Source organism: Euprymna scolopes, chromosome 21, assembly GCF_053919585.1.
Source record: "Euprymna scolopes isolate OS-2025 chromosome 21, ASM5391958v1, whole genome shotgun sequence".
Classification (NCBI taxonomy): Eukaryota; Metazoa; Mollusca; class Cephalopoda; order Sepiida; family Sepiolidae; genus Euprymna; species Euprymna scolopes.
The window spans coordinates 93933622-93958936 of NC_136502.1; the positions used below are offsets into that span (position 1 = coordinate 93933622).

The window sequence follows — 25315 nt, forward strand, 5'->3', positions numbered from 1 at the left end:
GTACAACATGGAAAGAAACTGGAATCTTAAGAAGATCTCTATTATTCCAGTTATTATAGGAGCAACCGAACTCATGAAAACGAACTTCAAAAACTACCTGGCGAATATACCCGGTGAACCAAGTGCAACAGAAATTCAAACAATTGCACTTAAAGGGACGGTCAGAATCTTAAAAAGATCTCTCGGTTGGAATGCTTGAGTTAGCGATTGAATGTTTGGCATCCGGTAGGATGCCCCATCTCCAGCTAGAACAAACTGATAAGAAAAAAAAACAAGAAAAAACATATAGAGAGAATAATGAAACTCACCAGCCATGCTGATTAGACCGGTGTATATGGATCCAATCCAGGAAATATAATAATAATTTTCCTTGCTGACATCATTGAGTAGTGCATATCGCACCAAACCACTAGTTTGTAGCAACCCCCCTGTGATAATCTGGCAACCAAAAGACGAAAACATCACCATCCATGCCCAACCTTTGTCGACTTCGGTTCGATGCACCCTATCTTCAGTCATTTCTGCTATTCAACGAATAGTGGACCACTTTTCTTCTTTGGTGGAGTCTCAAACGGAGTTCTGCAAAAAAGGAAACAAGACAACAATGATGTAAGTATAAGTCTTAAAGAAAGGGAGATTGTTATAATAATAATAATCAAACTATGATGTAAGTATAAGTCTTAGTACTAAGAAATATTAAGAGAAAGGGAGATAGTTTGATTATGCAAACACAGATGAAGGATGAAATAGAAACATAAGAAAGATGAGTTATGGTTTGAGGAACGAACAGCGAAGTTGCTTGTTGAAGGCTGCTCCACATACGTCAAGTGTGTGTTTATTGAGGAGGACACCATTTCCTACGGATCAAAATGGTATGCGATTTTAAATGAATAAAGGCTATATATTTTTTTTAATTATTTGTGCAGATAGTAAACCAATCCTTCCTCAAAGGGTGAGAAGGCAAAGCCCGGGAGGGTGAGTTCCCTAAACTGGACAAGACACAGAACCATACATCTCGGTCAACAGAGAACAAGCCACCTTAATAATGGCCTAACACCTTAACAATGGCTTGACATCTTAACAATGGTCTAACACCTTAACAATGGCTTAACACCTTAATAATGGCCTAACACCTTAACAATGGCCTAACATCTTAACAATGGCTTACATTGTTTTACAAAGGTTACAAACCAAATTCTATAAGAATATAAAATGGATGGGAAACCGATGATGATGATGATGATAATGATGATGATGATGGCGGCAACGATAACGATGATGATGATGATGACGATGACGATGACGATGATGATGATGATGATGATTGATGATGACGACGACCATGATTGTTGCAATATTTTTTTATACAATGAAAGTATGATTAAAGGAAATTAGAAAGTTCTACTTATAGACACTGGCGATAAGAATTGACCAATCAAATGAAACCACGTTCTGCTAGCAACCAATGAGAAACCGGAAGTGACCCATAAAAAATATTGGATCTTTTAGAATTCCCACACATAACTTTTTGTGTCCATACGAGAAAGATCTTTGCACTTTGCCTGCAAAATTTTAAAGTCCAAGACTTATACAGATCAGTTATCCACCGTAAACTCATCTTCATCTCTGGGACTTAACACAGATTCGCTACACTTCTGAAATCAAACATGCCTTTCACTTCAAAAGTTCATGGGCCCAGCATACTTCAAAAATGATAATGACAATGATGAGCATGATGATGATGATGATGACAATGCCCATGATAATGACGATGACTGTGATGATGATGACAACGACGGTGATGATGACAATGATGATAATGATGATGATAATGACCATAATGATGATGATGATCATCATCATCATCATCATCATCATGACAATGGTAATGATGATGCTCTACATACGTCATACGCATGCATATGGATCACCATTTTCTTTCATGTGGAAACAGTTCTTTATCTTAAAGAAATAAAGGACTACCCATTGCCACAAAACATTATTGCATAACTACAGAAATTTGAAAATCACTCCCACCAATTTAGATGCTGAGAACACCGCCTCGTTGCCTCTCTTCTATACAAAATGATACGAATATGTTTCGACATTTTTGGGTTATTAATTTGTATTATTTAGATTATTCAGATCATTATTTTCATCTTTAATGCGATTCTCACAGTGCTCCTGGACCTGGATATGACCTTAAACTATATCCGATGGTGAGGCCCCAGTTTGCGGGCTTTGGGGAGTGTAGAGCCACCCCTTAATTGCCGTTGCTCCCAGGTCCACTCTGACCCAGAGTGGTAGTACCGGATAGGGTCCCAACTATGAGTTAAATAGAAACCGACTTGAAAAAAAAAACAAATATATTCTATTAAAAAAAAAAAATTCTTCTAAATCACTGGATTCGGCATTAAATAACCTGAAAAGGGTTGATATGCCGTAAAACAAAAACAACCGACCACAGTGCTCCGGACGACTTAACCTCTGACTACAAAAAAGCACATGACACTAAAAATAAAGAACTAAGTAATAATCAGTTTAAGATACAGTCTTATGGAGGCTGAAGGTTCAATATATTTTATAAATTATATAAATATGGCGTAATACTTTGTAAATATAACATAACGTGATATAAATATGATATATACATGATATAAATTATATATAAATATGATTTATTACTATATAAATATGACATAAAGTGATACAAAAATAATATCTACATGATATAAATTATATAAATATTATATAATGTGATATAAATATAATATATACATGCTATAAATCATGCAAAAGTCATCAAATTCATTTTAGATAGAGCTAAACGGAGACTTCTAGAATCAGCATTTATTTCAAATACTAGAACCATCACGCAAAGAAAGGGTTTCTACAATTCAGCCCCTATTATAGGAAATATAATAATCAGAGAGCAAAAATATGAATACAGATCCTGGGTAATCTGTCTATATGTCCTTAACCGTCTCTCCTCATATAATGTCAACAAAATAAATAAGATTAAAAAAACAAAATCGGTTCAGTAAATGTGCATGTACATATGTATATAAATAACGTTTTAATGTATATATATATAAAAGTAAACGTGTCTGTATGTGTTTGTGTCTGTCTGTGTACATTTCCTTACGCAATAACTTTGTCAATTTTTAGTCTACAGACTCGAAATTTGATATACAGGGTCCTGAGACAATATTGGGTCTTAACACTTGAAATTTTAGATATAGGTTCCTTGTACATGGATCTAATTTAATAACTTGATTTGAGCCAAAAATAATAAATTTTAAGGGGTCATAATAGGGACAAAAGTTAAAAAAATTGACCCTATTTTTTTTTTTGCTCAGAATATACCTCCAAACACCCGGGCAACGCCGGGCACCCATGCTAGTATATGTATAAAAGTGAACGTGTCTGTGTATCTGTGTGTATTTGTGTCTGTCTGTGTGTCTGTCTGTGTACATTTTCCAACGCAATAACTCTGTCAATTTTCAGTTTACAGACGCGAAATTTGATATACAGAGTACTGAGATTTGGGAAAATCTTTGTTATTCGTTTTGGGACAGAAAATTGGCAGTTAAGGAGTCAAAGTTCAACGATTTGACCTTTGAGAACTCTACCAAACTCCTCCGACAATTTGGGGTCTTAATACTTGAAATTTTAGATATAGCTTCCTTGGACATGGATCTAACTTAATAACTTGATTTGAACCCAAAACAATAAATGTTAAGGGGTCATAATAGGGGTCAAAGTTAAAAAAAAATTGACCTCTGCGGTTTCTACCAAATTACTCAGACACTTTCTGGTCTAAACATTTGAAATTTTACATAAATTTTACATACATTTTCAGAGATAGGGCAAGCTTTTTCATCGGTTTGGGTAGAAATTTTTTAGTTACCAATATATAAATGAATGCATGTATGTATGTATGTATGTATGTATGCATGTATGTATGTATGTATGTTTACATGTCTGCCCAACACTTTCGACAGAGGCGACGGATTTTCTTAAGATCAGTATCGTTTTGAAGTTCGACCTTTCAGACGACAAATATCGAAAAATTGGCTAAAAACATTAATATCTTCACCTTAAACTGGACACTTTCTACAGGGGCAGGGGTCGCTTTTTCGCCGATATTTTTTAAAGTTATCCTCTCCTTTCGATTGTCTAGCCTTAATTTTTTAAGATGTCACTTCCGGTTTGGCGGTGGTCGTAACAGCATAGACGTCAGGTTTTTTCCTCGTTTTTTTCCTCCTTTGCGGTACGGGTTTGAGCCTGCCTTCCTACTACCACTTTTTTTTCTTGCTCAACATACACATCCAAACAACCGGGCAACGCCGGGCTGAAATTCTAGTATATCTATAAAAGTGAACGTGTCTGCGTGTCTGTCTGAGTGTCTGTGTACATTTTCCGTCGCAATAACTCTGTTAATTTTCAGTCTACAGACTCCAAATTTGATATACAGGGTACTGAGATTTTGGAAAATCTATGTGATCGGTTTTCGGCCAGAAATGTGGCTGTTAAGGGGTCAAAGTTCAACAATTTGACCTTTAAGAACTCTACCAAATTCCTCAAACTGTTATATAGGGGTTTCATTAAAGAGTCTTAGAGAGAGAGTATTATAAGTGATGCTTTTTCTTGTGAGAGAGAGAGGCTTTTTAAAAGAGATTGTTCGTTTATAACTATTCCTATATTTTAAATGTTCATTACTTAGACGTGTAGATATGAAGAAAGCTCTTAGAATGATGAGATAGTGTTCAGCAGTCTTAGTGTAGATATGATGTAGATTCACATTGTGGATATGAGATGTCGAAACGTGTATGTAATGACATTTTATAACACAGACATATAATAACAATACAATTTACCTTTTTGTAGAAATCACAAATACAAAGATGAGCTTTATCACAAAACACATGATGAATTTATTTCCTTACGACCGGTCGTGATTTCCTCATTAAGAACTCAAAGTTTCACATTTTAGTTTCTGAAGTGACGTCTCGCTTCAGACGTCCGCCTGTCTCTGAGTTTTCTCACTGACTGTCTCCCCTGACTGTCTCCCCTGACTGTCTCCCCGACCAACTAACTCTCCTTCCTATATTGAGAAATCCATGCATCCCGGCCACGTGAGCAAAATTCACGTGTTTCAACATGCGCGACTTTGCACGTTTCTGACATTGATTTCCCAATAACCTATTTTTCTTGTGTTGTTTCCACAAAGGAATTCAACCTACATATCTAATTTATTTTACCCATATTTTATTATCCACATTCTTTTAACAATTGAATAGTTTATTTATTATTTATTTCATCCGAATTAACAATTTACTGGACATTCCATTTAAACCTATTGTTCTTTAAAACTTATGTCCAGGGTTCGATTTCTGCTTTCTCTTATTTTCATTTTAACTAATCTCTCTATTTTTATACTTACATGAACAGGGGACAGCCCTTATCATGTAACATTTGGAGTCTAAACATTTGAAATTTTAGATATAGTTTCCTTGGACATAAATCTAACTTAATAACTTGATTGGAGCCCAAAACAATAAATTTTAAGGGGTCATAATAGGGGTCAAATTTTTTAAAAAAATTGACCTTTTTTTAGCATAAACCTTCAAACACCCGGGCAACGCCGGGCACCCATGCTAGTATATATATATATATATATATATATATATATATATATATATATATATATATATATATATATATAAGAGAGAGAGAAAATTAAAACTGTAATTTATTGTTCGACTGAATACTCCAAAAAACAATTTACAAAGTCCTTATTCCGCGGAGTTTCAAAGAATGCTATTCTTGTTATTCTTCTCATCAGAGGACATAAAGAAATCAGCAAATTATGTTTGTAGCAATGCTAGAATTTGCTAGTTTAGGCATTAAGTGAAACCGTAAATTTTTGTAGTTATAAATTGCCAAATAAAAAAATTAAAAGATTAAAAACTATTGGATATTTAAAAAACTAATATACAAACAAACCACGCATAATATTTCAGCTTGAATGAAATTCCTCTAGAGTTGATCCAAAATGCAAAATAGTTCTTTAGATAGAATGTATTCCAAGATAAATCCAGCGTGACGATGCATATAATCCGATTGGAAAGTTTTTAAAAATCCGATTGGAAAGTTTACAAAACAGCTGAAATAATGCAAATTGTTTTTTTTTCCGGGCAGTGCAGTAGTCCAAACAGAAGTCTGTCCCTAGTCAAATGGAATCTAATAGTAAGAAGGGAGAAATCCAAAATGAGAACCTTCATCCTCGGCTTATATATATATATATATATATATATATATATATATATATATATATATATATATATATATATATATATATATTTATATATATATATATATATATCATTCAACCACGGTAGTGGTTTCATTCAACCACGGTAGTGGTTGAATATATGCTTAAGTCCGAAATTGAATGAATCGAGACACATTCAAACCCCCACCACTAATTCCGTTCGCAACCAAATTTCAAACAACTTATATAGTTGGATAGAACACCTCATTAGCTACATTTTGAAAGAAAAAAAAATTCGAAAATTGGTTCAGTAGAAAAAAAGTTACAACAAAATATGTGGGTTCACAAACAGGAGAGTAAGTACATAAGTGACTAACGCTTTTTTTTTATTTTGCATAACTTTTTTTGCATATAAATATTTTTTACTGTGATTTTGCCAATATGACATGTTAGCGTAACGGTTAGAGTACCGGGGGTTGGTGGAAAGATTTTAGGTTCAATCCGTGTATCGTTTTTTTTTTTTTATAATTAAAAAACCGAACTTTTTTTTTAATAACTAATTTTTTTTTAACTCTCCTTATGATTTTATAGCAAAAAATGGTGAATTTCTCGATTAAAAATATTAGCGAATTCTATGATATAAATATTCTTTGAATGAACTCAAATTTTTCGTTATCACATTTGATGAAAAATGTAGTCCCATTTTGGCAATGCGTCTGACCAATGATGCTTTTGAACCCGCGACCAGCATCAGCCTGGGCATAAATATTCCTATTTTTAAACTCCTTTAAAAGAGGATTCAGCATACAGTTCCATAGTAAAGGTGATAAAATCCCACTTTGGGGGTTTCATTTAACTACTTCCCTTTTAACAGTTGTCCTCAGTAGTTCTACTTGAACTGTTCTGTGCCTCACCATATACTCAATCCATCGGATGAGTACTGGTGGCACATTGAGTTCTCGTAGCGACTTGAACATACTACTGTCAAAAGCTCCAACGATATCTAAAAAGACACCGAGTGCCATCTTCTTTTTTGTTAGTTTACGCTCTATACAGATCACGAATTCATAAACCGCAGTCTCGGTAGAGACTCTGGCTCGGAACTACTGTGATTGAATGATAAATATTGTATAAATGTGTGTTTGAAAGCTAATTTTTGTTGACAATCATTAATAAATATTATAAATTTATATATTAATACAATAGCAATGCCTGGAAAAATCATGGATTATATGGAAAAATGCGCGCATGAAAAGTAATATTCTTAAGATTTTATTAAACCTGGAAAAGTAAAGGACAAGAAATTCAACCTGGAAAAGTAAAGAACAAGATATTCTAGTAAAGTAAAAATTAAGAATTTTTTAGACTTAAAATATTGCAGCTAAAAATAAAATTTGAATATTGATAAATATTTTATTTACTATTTGCATATGTTGTTGTTTTTTGTTGAGTTAGAAAGAATTAAATGATCCTAATTATGATATAATAAAATTATTAATTTTTATGTAAATTATAAAATTATTAATTCCATCTAGTAACTAACTAACTAATGAATTAATTTTATTCAAACAATTTTCACTACATAAATATATGCAAATAATAGGGGTGAAATAACACCCTTTCTAACTCAACAATATGATAAAATCTATATAATTAACATATGATAAAATCTATATAATTATAAAACTTTGTGGACTTTGCTTGTTTGCATCTTGCCTTCAACGGTCAGGCGATACCATCTTTTAAAAAAGGGATGGCAGGTGAATTTATATATAAACTAGAGTACCCGTTACCCGTAAAAATAGTGACTATGCAGAATTAATGTATAAAAGTGCAAGTGAGTATACAGAATTAATATATAAACTCACAAAAATTGAATGCACGCGCGTGCGGAAATAAACATGGCGACCAGTGAAAGCAATATGCAATTTTACGCGCTCACGAAAAAAAAGAATAGAAAAATTCTAGACTAGTATGTCATATTAGCTATGGAATTCATGTATGAGCGTGACACTTGTGACGTAAAGAAAATAGTTTCGTTTTTTTTTTTCGTTTTTTTTTTTTTTTTTACATAACAGAAACATTTCTACGAAAGTATATTAAAATGAAAAATCACGGACGGATCACTCAAACATGAAAAAAACATCCTCCCTATTCGTGTAAAGTTACCTATTTTTCCGAATAATCGTTCAAAAATCGAAAATTAAACATGATTTTCCTACGAATAGAACGCCGGAGAAAGTCATTTGGCAACAAAAACGCACATGAACCTACCGATGAGAAATATAAGAATGAAAAACCCATATTGGAATCCTTCAACCAAGTTACAGAAACTTAAAATCGGAAAAAAAAATAATTAATAAATCCTGAAGCAAAAAAAAAAAAAACAGAAAAACTAAATGAATGAAATAAAATAAAACTAATATTGAAACAGATCAGTAAATGAGTCAACAAATTCACCGTTATCAGCACAACTATTTTGTATCTAGAAATGTAAAAAAAAAATAAAAAAGAAGGAAGGAAGGAAGGAAGGAAGGAAGGAAAGGGGATGGATAGAGAGTAGTAGTAGTAATAGTAGTAGTAGTCTTGGATTTACTACAATTGTTCTTATGTTTGTCAACGGGTTAAAGTTGTTTAGTTGTAAGAAAATAGCGACAGTATAGTTGTAATAAAGAATAGTTGCAAAACACCCCCACTCTTCCCATGTTAAATAATAATTTCGAAATAATTACGTTAATATTTCAGTGCGCAGGTCAAAATCTGCAAAAGAAGCGATTTGTGTTTATTTGTTTACGTTGTTATGAGTTAATGTTTATGCACGCATGCACAACCGGATGTCATAAACCGGAAAGTGGGTTACATCACTTGTTACAAGGTCATTTGAGTTTTATAATTATATATATATACATATATATACATATATATTTATATATATATATATATATGTATATATATAGTAGTCATGCAGAGAGTGATCCGTGCTGAAATAATAACGTTATTATTTAAAAAGCCATTCTTATCATGGGGAGGGGCGGGTGTTTTGTGCCTATTCTGTACTTTAACCTTACAATTGAATAAAAAAATATATCATAAAACTTTAATTAAATGTGGAAATATGATTTAAAAAAATAGCGCGGATCACTCTCTGCATTAGCACCAATACATATATACGAGGGGTGTGCAAAAAGTAATACCCCTGACCCACTTCCCATAGCAGTAGAGCAACGAAACTTGGCACAGTTATTAGTCTTTCTCTACATAGGAACCACCAAGACTTATGCATTTCTTCCATTGTTTGATGCAGCTCTGGAGACCGTTTTTTGTAGAACACCCCAGGTTGGTCCTCCAACCACAACGTGACTTCAGAAATCAAGGCTGCACCATCTGGGAAACGCTTTCCTTCCAAAAACAACTTCATGGCTGGGAAGAGGTGAAAGTCAGAGGCTGCATCATCTGGGAAACGCTTTCCTTCCAAAAACAACTTCATGGCTGGGAAGAGGTGAAAGTCAGAGGCTGCATCATCTGGGAAACGCTTTCCTTCCAAAAACAACTTCATGGCTGGGAAGAGGTGAAAGTCAGAGGCTGCATCATCTGGGAAACGCTTTCCTTCCAAAAACAACTTCATGGCTGGGAAGAGGTGAAAGTCAGAGGCTGCATCATCTGGGAAACGCTTTCCTTTCAAAAACAACTTCATGGCTGGGAAGAGGTGAAAGTCAGAGGGTGCAAGGTCAGGAGAGTAGGGAGGATGGGGAAGGATTTCATAATTACACGCCTGTGCTTCTGATCTAGCGACATTCCTGTAACAAGAGTAGCTATCTAAGTAAGCTGACCTATTTTCAACCTAGCTGCAATTAAGATATTTAAAAAAACCACGACGACCTTCGATATGTGATTTTTTTCTATAATTCAGATATTATTTTAGTTTATATATATATATATAAATATATATATATGCATATAATTATTTATGTATATGTATGTTTATTTTATTTTATTTTTTATTTTATTTTTATTTTATTTATATTCTATTTTTATTGTCAATTTTGAAGTAAATACTAAAAATTTACACATAAAATTATATTTTCGTATATTAATTTATGTGATTAAATAAAGTAGTCATATATATATATATATATATATATATATATATATATATATATATATATATATATATATATATATAATGCCTCCCCACGGGACAGAGTTAGACACCAGGGTCGTTTTTTAACGTGGAGAAAAGGTACAAAAATAAAAATTGTCTCAGTCGTGAAGGATTTCTCCTCCACCGAAAGAGAACAAGAAATGGAAAGGCAGCATCTGAAAAACAGATACTACTCTTTGATCTTGGCCAAAGTTTGTTAAAATGGAAGATATTCCTCAAGAAAAATTGCATTTTGTATTGTTTATTTACTTTCGTTATTTTTGGCAATTTTTTATCAATAAAAGTTGTTTTTCCCCCCAAGAAAAGATTAATTTTTTTACCATAAATTGTTAGGTGAAAGTTTTTTTTTGGGGGGGTGTCAGGAAAACTTGCACTTTTTTAAAGAACGTTGGCAGTAAACGTTTCTTTTTGAAAACAGATTTTTTTTTATTATAGATAGAAAATATGAATGCTTTATATGAACACTGTAAATAGTTAGGTGAAAGTAGAGAAAACTTTGATTTTTTTTTCAAGAGAATGCAGAAATTATTTTTTTGTCAGCATATGTTAAGAAAATAAACAGAAAAAATACTCCCATCATTAATTATGCAAAAAAATAAATAAAATGTTGATTTAGTGTTTCAACATTTGAACAACGCTGAATCCGGTGATTGCCGGTCGAACGCTAACCATAATTGGAATTCGGGGGGGGGGCGAGGATCAAATTCTGCATGAGTATCATTCGTTTTAATTTCGTCTTTTGTTCAATCTTTTGAATGGGCTATCAGCGATTGCAAACTAACAAATTTAACCAAAATGCAAAAAATTCAACAATTAAATAATTTTAATATGTGCTCAGCTTCTAATACAAATCCTAGTAAATCAATCCCCCTTATTGGAAACACTCAATGGAAGGACGAAACCAAATTACTGCCAGTATGTTAGGGAGAGGTTCTGTTTTTTTAATATTTTAAGCAGGTTTGACACTCAGCTACCAGATTTTTTATGGTTCGCTCGGTAACTTACGATAAAACTTGCAAAGTATGCGCTGTTTAACGGTTATTGTAAAAATGGAACGAAAAATTAAATTTCGCTCCGTTTTAACTTTTTTTTAATTGTACCCCCCCCCCCCCCCCAACGAATATAATCAAAAGAATAACACTCAACAATCGTACTTCATATATATAAAACACGAAATATTAAAAGATATTTAATAACGAAAGGGAATGAATTCCATTTTTAAACGAAAAAAGTCAGTTTGGTATATAAAAGTTCCTTTTGTTGATGTCACGTGATGGCAAGCGGTGATAAGTATATATCCCTAAATTAAAAAAAATGGCCAAATCCTTACAAAGAAATCCACCTATTTATTAAAGAAAAACTAAGTATAATGTTATAATTAAAAAGAGATATATAGAAACACGCATGGGTATAGTAAACATATTATATCAAAATGCTGAAGCAATCGGTCCAGTAGTTATTTAGACTATTAATAACGAACAAATAATTACATTTTCATATATATAGATATTAGAAAGATGTTTCCTCCGTGTTAGAATCGTTGTTTAAATTTACATTGAAAAAGTAAGTTTATGAATACAATGCAGATTAAATGAAAAGTAAACAAACATTTATTTGATGAAAAATAATAACTTTTTGACGAGCATAGTACTTTGGGCAAGATAGAAACAGTTTGTGTATTTTTTTTTTCGCAGAATGTTTCACAAAAAAACAAACAAACAAATAAAAAACAGAAACCTGCGCGCTGAAATACTAACGTTATTATTTCGAAATTATTATTTAACATGGGAAGAGACGGGGTTTAAAATAACTTAAACGTAATACAGAAATGAATGATGTTAAAAAAAAAAGCAGACAGTATTTACAATTGTTTATTTGGATAATTTAAACGCGAAAAAAAAAGAACAATTGTGATGCTGAAATATTAACGTTATCATTTCGAAATTATTATTTAACATGGGAAGAGGGTGTTTAAAATAACTTAAACGTAATACAGAACTGAACGATGTTAAAAAAAAAAGCAGATATATTAAAATTTGAATTTAACTATAATAAGTGTTATGGTATCTGTTCAGTGCACATTTACCTATAAGTATGGCCAACCACTTATAATTCAGTAACTGTAAAAAAAATTTTAAATAATCAATTATAATAAACAGGACGACTCATAGAAATCTATCTATATTCTTTTTCATTTTAATATACTTTCATAGAAATGTTTCTGTTATGTCAAAAAAAACTATTTTCTTTACGTCACAAGTGTCACGCTCATACATGAATTCCATAGCTAATATAACATACTGACCCAACGGGTCACAGATAATCTAGTATATATATATATATATATATATATATATATATATATATATATATATATATATATATATATATATATTATGGAAGTAGAGGTTAGTTCCATAGAAGTACATCCATTGAAGCAACATGTGTCTACCAAAAAGTGCTCAATGAGTTAACAGAGCAGATATATTTAATTTTTTTATACAAATATTGATTGCTACATATGTGCATACATGCTTCTGTAATCACCCGTTATTGGGGAGATTACGTCTTCAGGCCAAGGATTTCTCTCGAAAATTGAAACTCAAGATACAAAAACGTTTTCTTATATCACTTACAAAATTAGAATCTTGTCATAGAATAAGGCGGGGTTGGTCTGGGGGAGGATAAGCAAGGTCTCTGATCAATCAGGCTTTTATTTTTTTCTCACCTTAACTTCGGTAGGGACAATTTTTATTCTTTTTATAACCTTAAAATTAAGTATCTATTCTCCGGTGTAGCATTTTAAATTACTTGAGAAGTCCGCCAATATGTCGCCTATAACTATATATATATATATATATATATATATATATATATATATATATATATATATATAAAGCTGAACGTCTGTGTGTGTGTATCTGATCACGAATAGGCTCCTATGTAGTTGACTATTATAGAAAACTGACCACATATAATGATAGAAGATGTATTGAGACACAGGAATGGGTATGTTTGATCTGGCATAATGATGATTCATTAAAAGTGTGGGGTCTGCGTACGCACCTGGTCCACAAAGTATGGAAATAAAAAAGTTACAAATTAAAAAAAAATGTTTACAAGTGTTTTTGATATAGATGTACATAATAATACTTTGATATGTTTTAACTTAAATAGGGATGGTATAATAAATCATAAATTTTCTGTAGGCTGTTTTTAAACCCAGTCAACGACGGGTACTTTTACTAGTATATATATATATATATATATATATATATATATATATATATATATATATATATATAATTTTTGCAGTCCATTGTAACAGGTTGCATTCCACCCTTTCTTTTCTTGTAGAATTTTAAAAAGTTTTTGTGAGGATTGGTGACAGAGCATCTTTCAATTTTGTACCTCAGATCAACTGACTGTGCGTGAGATTTTAGTATTTTTTTCTTTATCCATTCTAACAACATCGGCAGTCTATCCTATCAATTTTGCAGACGTTCAGAAGGTCAATATTAATGACTATAGTCGCATATGGGTCTTAGATTTTGTGGGATACGTCTAGTTGAAGGATACGATACCAACAAGGTGTCAATTACTCTGATCCATACAGAAGACTTGCGAATCTTTACTTTAGTGGGATAGGCGGAAGGTACACAGGAATATGTGGAAATGATTTTCTTCTTTTAGTTTATGACAAGGCATGGAATCACTTAATGTAAGGAGCTTACAATAAACGAAAGCTGACTATTGTAAAGACAGGAGATGTATACTGACCTTAGTCTTAGAAAGACTAAGGTCATAGGTAGGATGAAAAGTCACATATATATATATATATATATATATATATATTGTTAAATAAACATGTTTACATCCCGCTGCTACAAACAGCCATTTGTTTCAATCAAACAACAGATATCATCAGGCAGCGACTTGACTATTCAAATGTTCAATGAATAATGGATTTTTTTTAGGTAGGAACTCTTTAAAAGTTGGAGTAAAAAACCTTAAAACACAGAACTTTAATTATAAGATGTAAAGAGGGAGGGGAAATCTAAAGAAAACTAATAAAAAATAATGGAGAGAGAATGATGAGGAAGAGAAAAAAGAAATAGAGAAAAAAAATAGAGAGAGAGAAAAAAATAGAGAAAATCATATAAATATATTTTTTTCTATAGTAACCACTACGTTAGTAGACCTAAATATGTTTTTATTATTTCAACCTCAGGGATTTTTGCTTAAATATTTACAAGTTGTTTCAATCGACAGGCTACAATCTTTTGGCTTAGATTGTCTGACGAGAACGGCAGGATAATTTTATTGTCCTGTCGATTGAAACAACTTGTAATGATTTAAGCAAAAATCCCCGAGGTTTAAATAATATATATATATATATATATATATATATATATATATATATATATATATATATATATATATATATATATATATATATAATACGTATATTGGAATACATTTTGAAGCCATCGCAACGCAAAAAAATAAGCAATTTAAAATGAATGTTATTCGATATGTTTCGGCGAAGAGACTCGCCTTTGTCAAAATTTTTTTTTTTTCTTCTTATGCCTCGTGATTGTAATTTTATACGGTTCACGTCCGTTTAGTTGTTACTCAACGGGTTTTATTTTATAGTCCAGGAACTGCACATTCTTTAGCACGCGCCATGTGCATTTCCTGGACTAAAAGAAAAACACTGATATACAATTAAACGGATGTGAACCGCCTAAATGATCATCATGAGGCGTGAGAAGAAAAAAAATTTCGAGTCCCTTCGCTGAAATATATAGAATACCATTAATTTTAAATTTTTATTCTTTTTTATTTATTTATTTATTTATTTATTTATTGCATTGCGATGGCTTCCAAACGTATTTCAATATATTTGACTTCTTATTTACCAACGCTTTCAAACAGGAACCAACCAATTTTAATATATATATATAACTACTTAATTTACTCACATAAAATTAATATACGAAAGTATAAATTTATGCGTAACCTTTAAGTATTTACTTCAAAAGTGCTCAATACGTAGATAGAGCTAGTTAGTAAGTTATAAAAAATATATGGCGATTGAGCTACACTGAATATTCCGCGTTTCATCCACTCTAGGACTCTTCAGGCTTATGCGCGAATTTTGTGGTTGTTTGTCGTTTTTATACACGCATCTTCTATTGAGATATTAGTAAGCCAATCAGCTTTCTAGTATCCACCGCACCCTTCCTATCAGCCAATGAGCATGCACTTATCGGACAAAGGCCTATTTGACCTCTGGTTTACCCGTTCCTTTGTGTGTGCTCTATTTAGCCTAGATATCTAGTTTCTTTATCTGTTTTAAATGTAGGTTAGTATTTTTTTATACCTTACTAACTAGCTCTACCTACGTATTCAGCACTTTTGAAGTAAATACTTAAAGGTTACGCATAAATTTATACTTCTGTATAGTAATTTTATGTGAGTAAATTAAATAATTATATATATGCATATATATATATATAAAGTAGTTATATATATATAAAGTAGTTATAAAGAACACAACAAAGAACAAATTTTAGCATACGTCTCTACACACAATACAGACAACCCAGAACTATTCACACAGATAACAAAAAACCTCATCCTCCTCAATCAGAAGGACAAACTAAACAACATACTTAAAACAACAAAAATAATAAAAAGCAAACGCCAACCCAAAAACTTAAAACACATCCTAACTTCCTCAAAACACGTTCCACACACTACAAAAGGGGTTACAAAATGCAACAAACCGCGATGTGGAGTATGTGACATAATAATAGAAGGAAACACATACACATTCAAAAACCCAGCACAAAAATTCAAAATAAAAAAAGGATCTAAAACTCGATATTATGACCACAAAAGTACATTCAACAATAAAAAACAACGCTAGGAAATAAATACTGGGAAGTCAAGGAAAATGGAAAATAATAAGACAAGCTACCACGTGTAGGGACCTAGACGACCCATGTAGATTATGCTTTCATGAAAAATTTGCCGTTCTGTACTTTAAGGAGACCCAACAGCTATTAAACTTTAGGAGAGAAATAGCGAACAACTGTGTTCATAGGATAAAATTTACTCTAGGATAAAAATACAAAATAATAGAAAATAAACAAATAAATAAATAAATAAATAGGTATGTAAATAAACTATCACACACACACACACATATATATATATATATATATATATATATATATATATATAAATTAGCATAAAAAATTACATAGATTTAAAACAGGTCAATACACTAGATATCTAGGCCCCAACATCTATTAAACTGTAGAAGAGAAATAGCAAACAACTGTGTTCACAAGATAAAATTTACTCTAGGATAGCGATACAAAATAGTTTTAAAACTAACAAAAACAATAGAAAATAAACAAATAAATAAACATAAATATACATAAACGATCACATATATATGTATATATATATGTATATATATATATATATATGTGCATATATGTATGTATATATGAATGATATATATATAAATAAATGATATATATGAATGATATATACATAAATGATATATATATAAATGATATATATAAACTATCATAAAAAACACTAACCTAGATTTAAAAAAGATCAAGAAACTAGATATCCAGGCTAAATAGAGCACACACAAACAACCAGAGATCAAATAGGCCTTTGTCCGATAAGTGCATGCTCATTGGGAAGGGCGCGGTGGACACTAGAAAGCTGATTGGCTAACTAAAATCTCAATAGAAGATACGTATATAACAACGACAAACAGCCACAAAATTCGCGCATAAGCCTGAAGAGTCCTAGAGTGGATGAAACGCGGAATATTCAGTGTAGCTTAATCGCCATACATATTTTATAACTTACTATATATATATATATATATATATATATATATATATATATATATATATATATATGTGTGTGTGTATATATATATGTATATATGTATATATATATATATATATTTAAGTAGAAATATATTTTCTTATAATGTATACGAATCCTTATTTAAGAATCTCAATGTAATTACAGAGCAATATAGTGAATAAATGACAAAAGACTGCATTCCAAAGTTCATAATATTAACCATCTTATAATGTATTCCTTTAACTACTGCTACAAAAAGTTCATGTGCAGGCAGCCTTATAGTGGGTATCTGTAGTCTGTCAAGACTGAAGGAAGCTACAATGTGTGTGTGTATATATATATTTCTGTGGAAATATATTTTCTTATAATGTATACGAATCTTTATTTAAGAATCTCAATGTAATTACAGAGCAATATAGTGAATAAATGACAAAAAACTATATTCCAAATTTCATGACCATCTCATAATTTATTCCTTTAATTCAGTTGACATTTACAATTCGTGATAGTATCTGTTTCGTATCGCAAAATCAATCACTTAATTATTATATCAATCAATTTTGCCCTTAACTCATCAGAGAAAATAGCAACAATCAATCCAAAATGGCGTAATGGAAACATATCAAAGGTATTTGCAGCTTCTCTTCTAATTTTCGGATTTAAATCATATCAAATCACACTTTATTTCCTTTTGACTGATTAACTGTTGCTATTTCTTCTGGTGAGCTAAGAGCATAATAGATTCACTGATTGATATATTAATTAAATGACCGATTTTGCGGTACGAAACAGACACTGCTAAGAATTGTCAATGTCAACTAGATACAAGAATTAACTATAAGATATATACTTTTATACATTTATATAAATATATATATATGTATAAAAGTATATTATATTGTATATATACACTATAAATGATATATATATAAATGATATATATATAAATGATATATACATATATAAATGATATATATATATAAATGATATATATATGTAACTGATATATATATACATAAATGATATATATATAAATGGTATATATATAAATGATAAATATATATATATATGAATGATATATATAAATAAATGATATATATGAATGATATATACATAAATGACATATATATAAATGATATATATAAAAATGATATATGCATAAATGATATATATATAAACGATCTTTATATAAACGATATATATATATCAGTATATATATATAAATGATATATATATGATATATACATACATGATATATATATATAAATGACGTATATATATGATATATATAAATGATATATATAAATGATATCTATATAAATGATATATATATGATATATATAAATGATATATATATGATATATATGATATATATAAATGATATATATATATGATATAATGATATATATATATATAAATGATATATATATATAAATGATATATATATGATATATATATATATATAAATGATATATATATGATATATATATGATATATATATAAATGATATATATAAATGATATATATATATAATATATACATAATATATACAAATAAATGATATATATATATGATATATATATATGATATTTGTATAATATATAAATATAAATGAAATATATGATATATATATATGATATATATATTATATATAAATATAAATGATATATATATATGATATATATATGATATATATATATGATATATATATATACGATATATAAATATAAATGATATATATATGATATATATATACGGTATATAAATATAAATGTTATATATATGATATATATATGATATATATATAAATGTTATATATATGATATATATATGATATATATATAAATGATAGATATATAAATGATATATATGATATATAAATGATATATATGATATATATATGATATATATATAAATGATATATATATATATAAATGATATATATATGATATATATATGATATATATATGATATATATATAAATGATATATATATAAATGATATATATATGATATATATATATATATGATATATATATAAATGATATATATATAAATGATATATATATAAATGATATATATATATATAAATTATATATAAATGATATATATATATAAATGATATATATATATAAATGATATATATATATAAATTATATATGTATATAAATGATATATATATAAATGATATATATATGATATATATAAATAATATATATATACATATATAAATGATATATATATATAAATTATATATATATATATATATGATATATATATAAATAATATATATACATATATAAATTATATATATAAATGATATATATATAAATGATACATATATATGCATATATAAATGATATATATATATATATATGATATATATATATAAATGATATATATATATATATAAATGATATATATATATATAAATGATACATACATATATATATATATATATATATATATATATATATATATATATATATATTTCTGGATAAAAAACAATACGAAAAATATATAAATGTATCTCTGGTAGTTTTTGTAATTTGGTTGACGATCTCCTCATCGGGAGATCCAAAAGAGTTAGCTTCCTAAAGTTTTCACATCCTAATAATTTTTCATTTTTAGTGTTGTTTTCGGAAATTCTTATATTGGTTGTTTTTTCTTCATACCTTCGATTTTTTAGATGGTAGGTCAAGGTTGATGGATTACCTCTGTCTTCTTTCTTCTGATGATGAGGGCAAAGATCTTGCATGCAGTTAAGAATTTGCTAAAATGGTGCTGAGTTTTTTCAAAGGGTTTACAGCAGCTGCAAAGGGGACTCTATGCTCGTATGATGAGCTTCCTAGAGTAGTTTTTTTTTTCTCTTTAAAACGCTGGTGATTAAAAAGCCCACCTGTAATTTGGAATGAAACTGTACATCTGTGTTATCATCAGCAAACTTGTTTTATACAACAAAGGGGTCTGAGATTTCCCGACGGAAAACAACTTGAAATGAGATGATTACATTCAGTATATTATGCCGTGTTTATGAAGAACTTTCCAGAGAGCTCCTCGACTGAATCTGTCAAATGCTTTTGTTAAGTCAACAAAGACCTTGATTTTTCTCTCGTAGTTCTTCAGCTACCTCGCACGGGAGTAATTATGTCAATTATGTCAAGTATGTCAATTGTGTCAATTGTATCAATTATGACAATTATGTCAATTATGATAATTATGTCAACATAGTTAACCAGGCTCTAGTCCGGCACCTTACAGATGCTAAACCTCTTACTGACAAACAATATGGATTTAGACATGCCCGCTCCACAGCTGACATCCTCACTGTAATCTCTGAACGTAAATACCATTCACTGGACAAAGCAGGGGAGGGCAGAGCGGTAGCTCTAGATATATCTAAGGCTTTTGACAGGGTATGGCACAAGGGTCTCCTCAGGAAAATTAGATTATACGGTATCACTGGTAGAATACTTAACATAATTAGGTCCTTCTTAGATAAGAGAAAAATCCAGGTTGTCCTCGACGGTCATACGTCTAAACAGTGGGATATAAATGCGGGAGTGCCTCAGGGGTCTATCTTTGGACCTCTATTGTTCCTAATATTTATTAATGACCTCCCCGAAAAAACTGCCTCTGAGATGGGTATATATGCTGATGACACTACACTCTATAACAGGCATGACAGGAAAACAAATTACCACATATCTAAAGAAATGGCAAAAACACTAGAGGATGACCTCCGATCTGTAGTGGAATGGGGACATAAATGGATGGTCACATTCAATGCTGCCAAGACTAAACTGGTTTCCTTCAATAATTACAAGAAACCTTCTCTGTCACCAATAGCAATGGCCAGTGACTCCCTGTCCGAGAGTACATCTTTCAAACTGCTTGACCCAACGTTCACAGGAAACATGAGTTGGAACAATTATATTGAAAACATTGCCAGGGCCGCTGCGAAAAAGGTAGGCTCTCTCTACCGTGCTAGAAAACTACTGACACCTGAAAGTATCCTGTACCTCTACAAGGCCACCATTCGCCCATGTATGGAGTATTGTTGTCACATTTGGGCTGGTGCATCTGTTACTAGTCTCTCGCTCCTAGACAAGGTTCAAAAAAGAGTCGCCAATCTGATAAGTCCTGAACTGGCATCTAAGCTTCAGCCTCTGTCCCATCGACGAAACGTTGCATCCCTCTGCCTGTTCTACAAGTACTTTAATGGTGAATGCTCTGACGAACTGCAGACACTTGTGCCCCCACGACGTAGACACCCTCGACAAACCCGACAGGCAGCTAAATCCCACCCCCACACAGTAGAGATCCCTAGATGTAAAAGATCTTTCTACTCCAGTAGTTTCTTCCCCAGAACCGCTAGACTCTGGAATTCCATTCCAAGTTCCTGCTTCCCCAACTGTACTGACATGCAGAAGTTCAAGTGCAACGTGAACCGACATCTTGCTGCCCAAATCCCAACATAGCGCCCCAGTAGTTGCTGCCCCTGATAGTAGCCCCCTACACCAAAGTGGCAATGCGCCTTGTTTGGGGTGAAAAAGTAATAAAAAAATTAAAAAATTAAAAAAAATAAAATTGTGCAACATTCAGAATGGAAACAGAAAAAATACAGAAAACTTATGACAATTTGTCTGGATAACTTGAGAAATACTAGAGAAAATGTTCCCAATTTAACATCAGATTATTCATACATTTGCCTTAATCTGTTGACTTCGTTGCAAGTCTCTTGCCGGACTTGGGTGTCATGGGCAATTTAAACATAAAAATAGAATTGTGGGAATCTCATGTCATAACTGTCATATATATAAATCTATATATGTATAAAAGTGAAAGTGTCTGTCAGTGTGTCTGTCTGTGTACATTTCCCTACACAATATCTCTGTCAATTTTCAGTCTACAAACTCAAAATTTGATATACAGGGTACTGAGATTTAGGAAAATCTTCGTAATCGGTTTTCGGACAGAAATTAAGCTGTTAAGGAGTCAAAATTCAACGATTTGACATTTGAGAACTCTACTAAACACATCCGACAATTTTGGGTCCAAACAATCGAAATTTTAGATATAGGTTCCTTTGAAATGGATCTAACTTAATAACTTGATTTGAGCCCAAAACAAAGGTCAAAGTTAAATAATAAAAAAATTGACCGCTACGGTCTCTACCAAATTACTGAGACAATTTCTGGTCTAAACATTTGAAATTTTACATAAAGGGTATTCAGAGATAGGGCAAGCTTTTTTATCAGTTTGGGTCGAAAATTTTTAGTTACCAATATATAAATGTATGTATGTATGTCTGTTTGCATGTCTGGCTTAAACTTTTAATAGAGGCGACGGATTTTACCAAGATCAGTATCGTTTTGAAGCGCGACCCTTCAGACGACAAATATCGAAAAATTGGCTAAAAACATTAGTTTCTTCTTAGGCACTTTTCTACAGGGAAGGGTCACTTTTTTGCGCCGATATTGGCGAAAGTCATCCCCTCTTTTCGATTGTCTAGCCTTAATTTAAACCTACATCGCTTCCAGTTTGGCGGTGGTCGTAACAGCAAAGACGTCTGGTTTTATCTCCCATTCTTTTCCTCCTTCACGGTACAGGTTCGAGCCTGCCTTCCTACTACCACTTTTTTTTTTTGTGCTCAACATACACCTCCAAACACCCGGGCAACGCCAGGCTGAAATGCTAGTATATCTATAAAATTATGTAAACATCTATAACATAAAAGTGAAAATGTGTGTTTGTGTGTGTATGTGTGTGCAATTTTTTGTATATCCGGTAAAGTCTTTTTGGGGGGGGAGTTCTCGTGGAGGGGGTTAGGGTTAGGGTTAGAGTTCTCGTGGAGGGGCTCACTATGTCGTAGAACTTTTTATATACTGTCTAGATTGTAATATCTACGATTTACAGATGCACGTTGCATCTACATTTATTTTAATCCACTTATCGGGAGCTACTTTTCCCCAACATCTTGTGGAGCATAAAGCTTAACTGGCTTGAAGCCAAAGTTAAGTGCATCATTTCCTATTCCTATGGTGCGATGTTTGACCTCGTTAAATTTACGCACCTGTGTGAACTCATTCACGTAACTTTTTAATCGTTTGATTTAAACGTCTTTCACTTTCGTTGTCGCCGTAGCATAGCGGTAAAGACGTCAGGGTTTCTGCCTTTTCGCCACAAGCTCAAATCTGCCTATTTACCAACCCAGTCTATTATATAACTCCTTCCCCATCGGATCAGACCGACCAACCTTAGGTACATCCCGAAAGTTCTGCTCATTTGACAGTACAGACAGAGAGATGACCCTCATAGCCAACATCCTCGAACAAAGACCAAATATAGTAGTTTACCACAAAGCCAGACCAAGCCGATTAAAGAACTGCTCGGATGTCGACCATTTCCATATAATCAGTTGGCATTTCGAGCACCCGACCAGCGAGTACGGCTTTGCTAAATTGAAGAAAACCTTACAGGACTACGGCGAACACGCATACACTATGACCTGCCCCGAAGTGTACAGTCCTTACGCACTGTGTACTTACCTGACTACCGACCCGACGATACGGACAATTTTATCGGCAGCAAACCTGACAACTAAGCATGCTACGACGACTGACCGATAATATAAAAGGCAAAATGTGTGCGCGCATTTTCGCATGTCCACGAAAGGCTTTTTTCGTCGGCTTTCTCACATCAGTTACGTTTATGGAGAACTTTCTTTATACTTCTTGGATTATAATATCTCAGATTCGAAAACGGACGTTGTCTCTTTCTTTTTGCTTTTTTTTTTGATCGAGTTTTTAAAAAATCCCAGTATTTGTTTGTCTTTCTTGTATAAATAAAGAGAAACTATATCAAAGCAATTGCATCCACCTGACCTTCTTGAAGGCAATCAGCTTTGATCAATGTGGCAGAAACCCATCATATCAGACAATTGCTATTCATTTGGACACTGCCAGAGTTTTGGGGAGAGCTGGTTTTCCCCAACATCATGGGCAAAACAAGCATGGCAGAAAGCTGAAAGCTTAACTGGCCTACAGCCAGACGTTCATTTTTGCGCCTGTGTGATTCTTAACTTTATTACCAACTCATCCATTTCTTTTTCATCGCTAAATTTGAACACTTTACACTTCCGCTAGCGACATGGTGCGGCGGTAAGATGTCAGGTTTTCTTTCACTTTCTTTTTCGCCTTCCCATCACAGGTTCAAGCCTGCCTGCCTACTACCACTTTTTTTTTTTCCAAACACACACCTACAAACACCTGGGAAACGCCGGGCACCCAGGCTGGTAAGAAATACAGGTTGGAACGATAAAAATGTTGTCCTAAAGAAAACAACACTACAGCTTTATTTTAAAAATCAATTCAAGTAACTTGATTATGTAGCAGCGCTGACATCTATTCAATATAGCTGCCTTCAGCTTCAATCACTGCCTCAATATGGGTCTGGAACTGGAAGCATACCTTTTCCACAAGCACCAGCAGAAGCTCAACAAATACTCAGCAGATGGCGGCGATGAAGCTCGCTTTGGTGTTGTGGGAGGTCATGTTGGTGATGTTCTCGATGTATGACCAAACGAAGTAGTCCAGCGGGTTTGGGAGGGGGAGGAGGGAAGCCAAGCCTGAGTCTCTTTGGACAATTGGCCAGCATCGAGTCCTGCTGCCACACTCAGGATCTACAACATGTACTTAATTGCACCAGATCACCATACTTTTTAGCACATCCAAGTACACTTTGGTGTTGACTTTCAAGCCAACTTCGAAGATGTAAGGTGGCATGATGTGACCCTGACTTGAAACCACACCAAAGACCATAACCATGGCCGGAAACTTTTTTTTTCATCACTCTAGGCACGTCCCTGCTATCCGTGGCAATCCAGCGATGCATTTTGAGGGTGCTGGCAATGGTCCTGTTGTTATAATCTGGATCAGGAAAGAGCATGAGTTGTACAGCAACACATCT

At 32.0% G+C, this 25315-nt stretch overlaps 1 protein-coding gene across 5 annotated transcripts in view; it reads right to left on the reverse strand.

Moving 5' to 3' along the window:
- The window catches only part of LOC145242590 (monocarboxylate transporter 14-like), a 168987-nt gene that overhangs the window by 39515 nt on the left and 104157 nt on the right, over positions 1 to 25315 (reverse strand). For all 5 annotated transcript variants that reach the window (XM_080105695.1, XM_080105697.1, XM_080105693.1 and 2 more), the window contains one exon: positions 309 to 579. In XM_080105695.1, the coding sequence (XP_079961821.1) occupies positions 309 to 519 (211 nt within the window). In that variant the 5' untranslated portion in view covers positions 520 to 579. The remainder of the gene's footprint in view (positions 1 to 308; positions 580 to 25315) is intronic.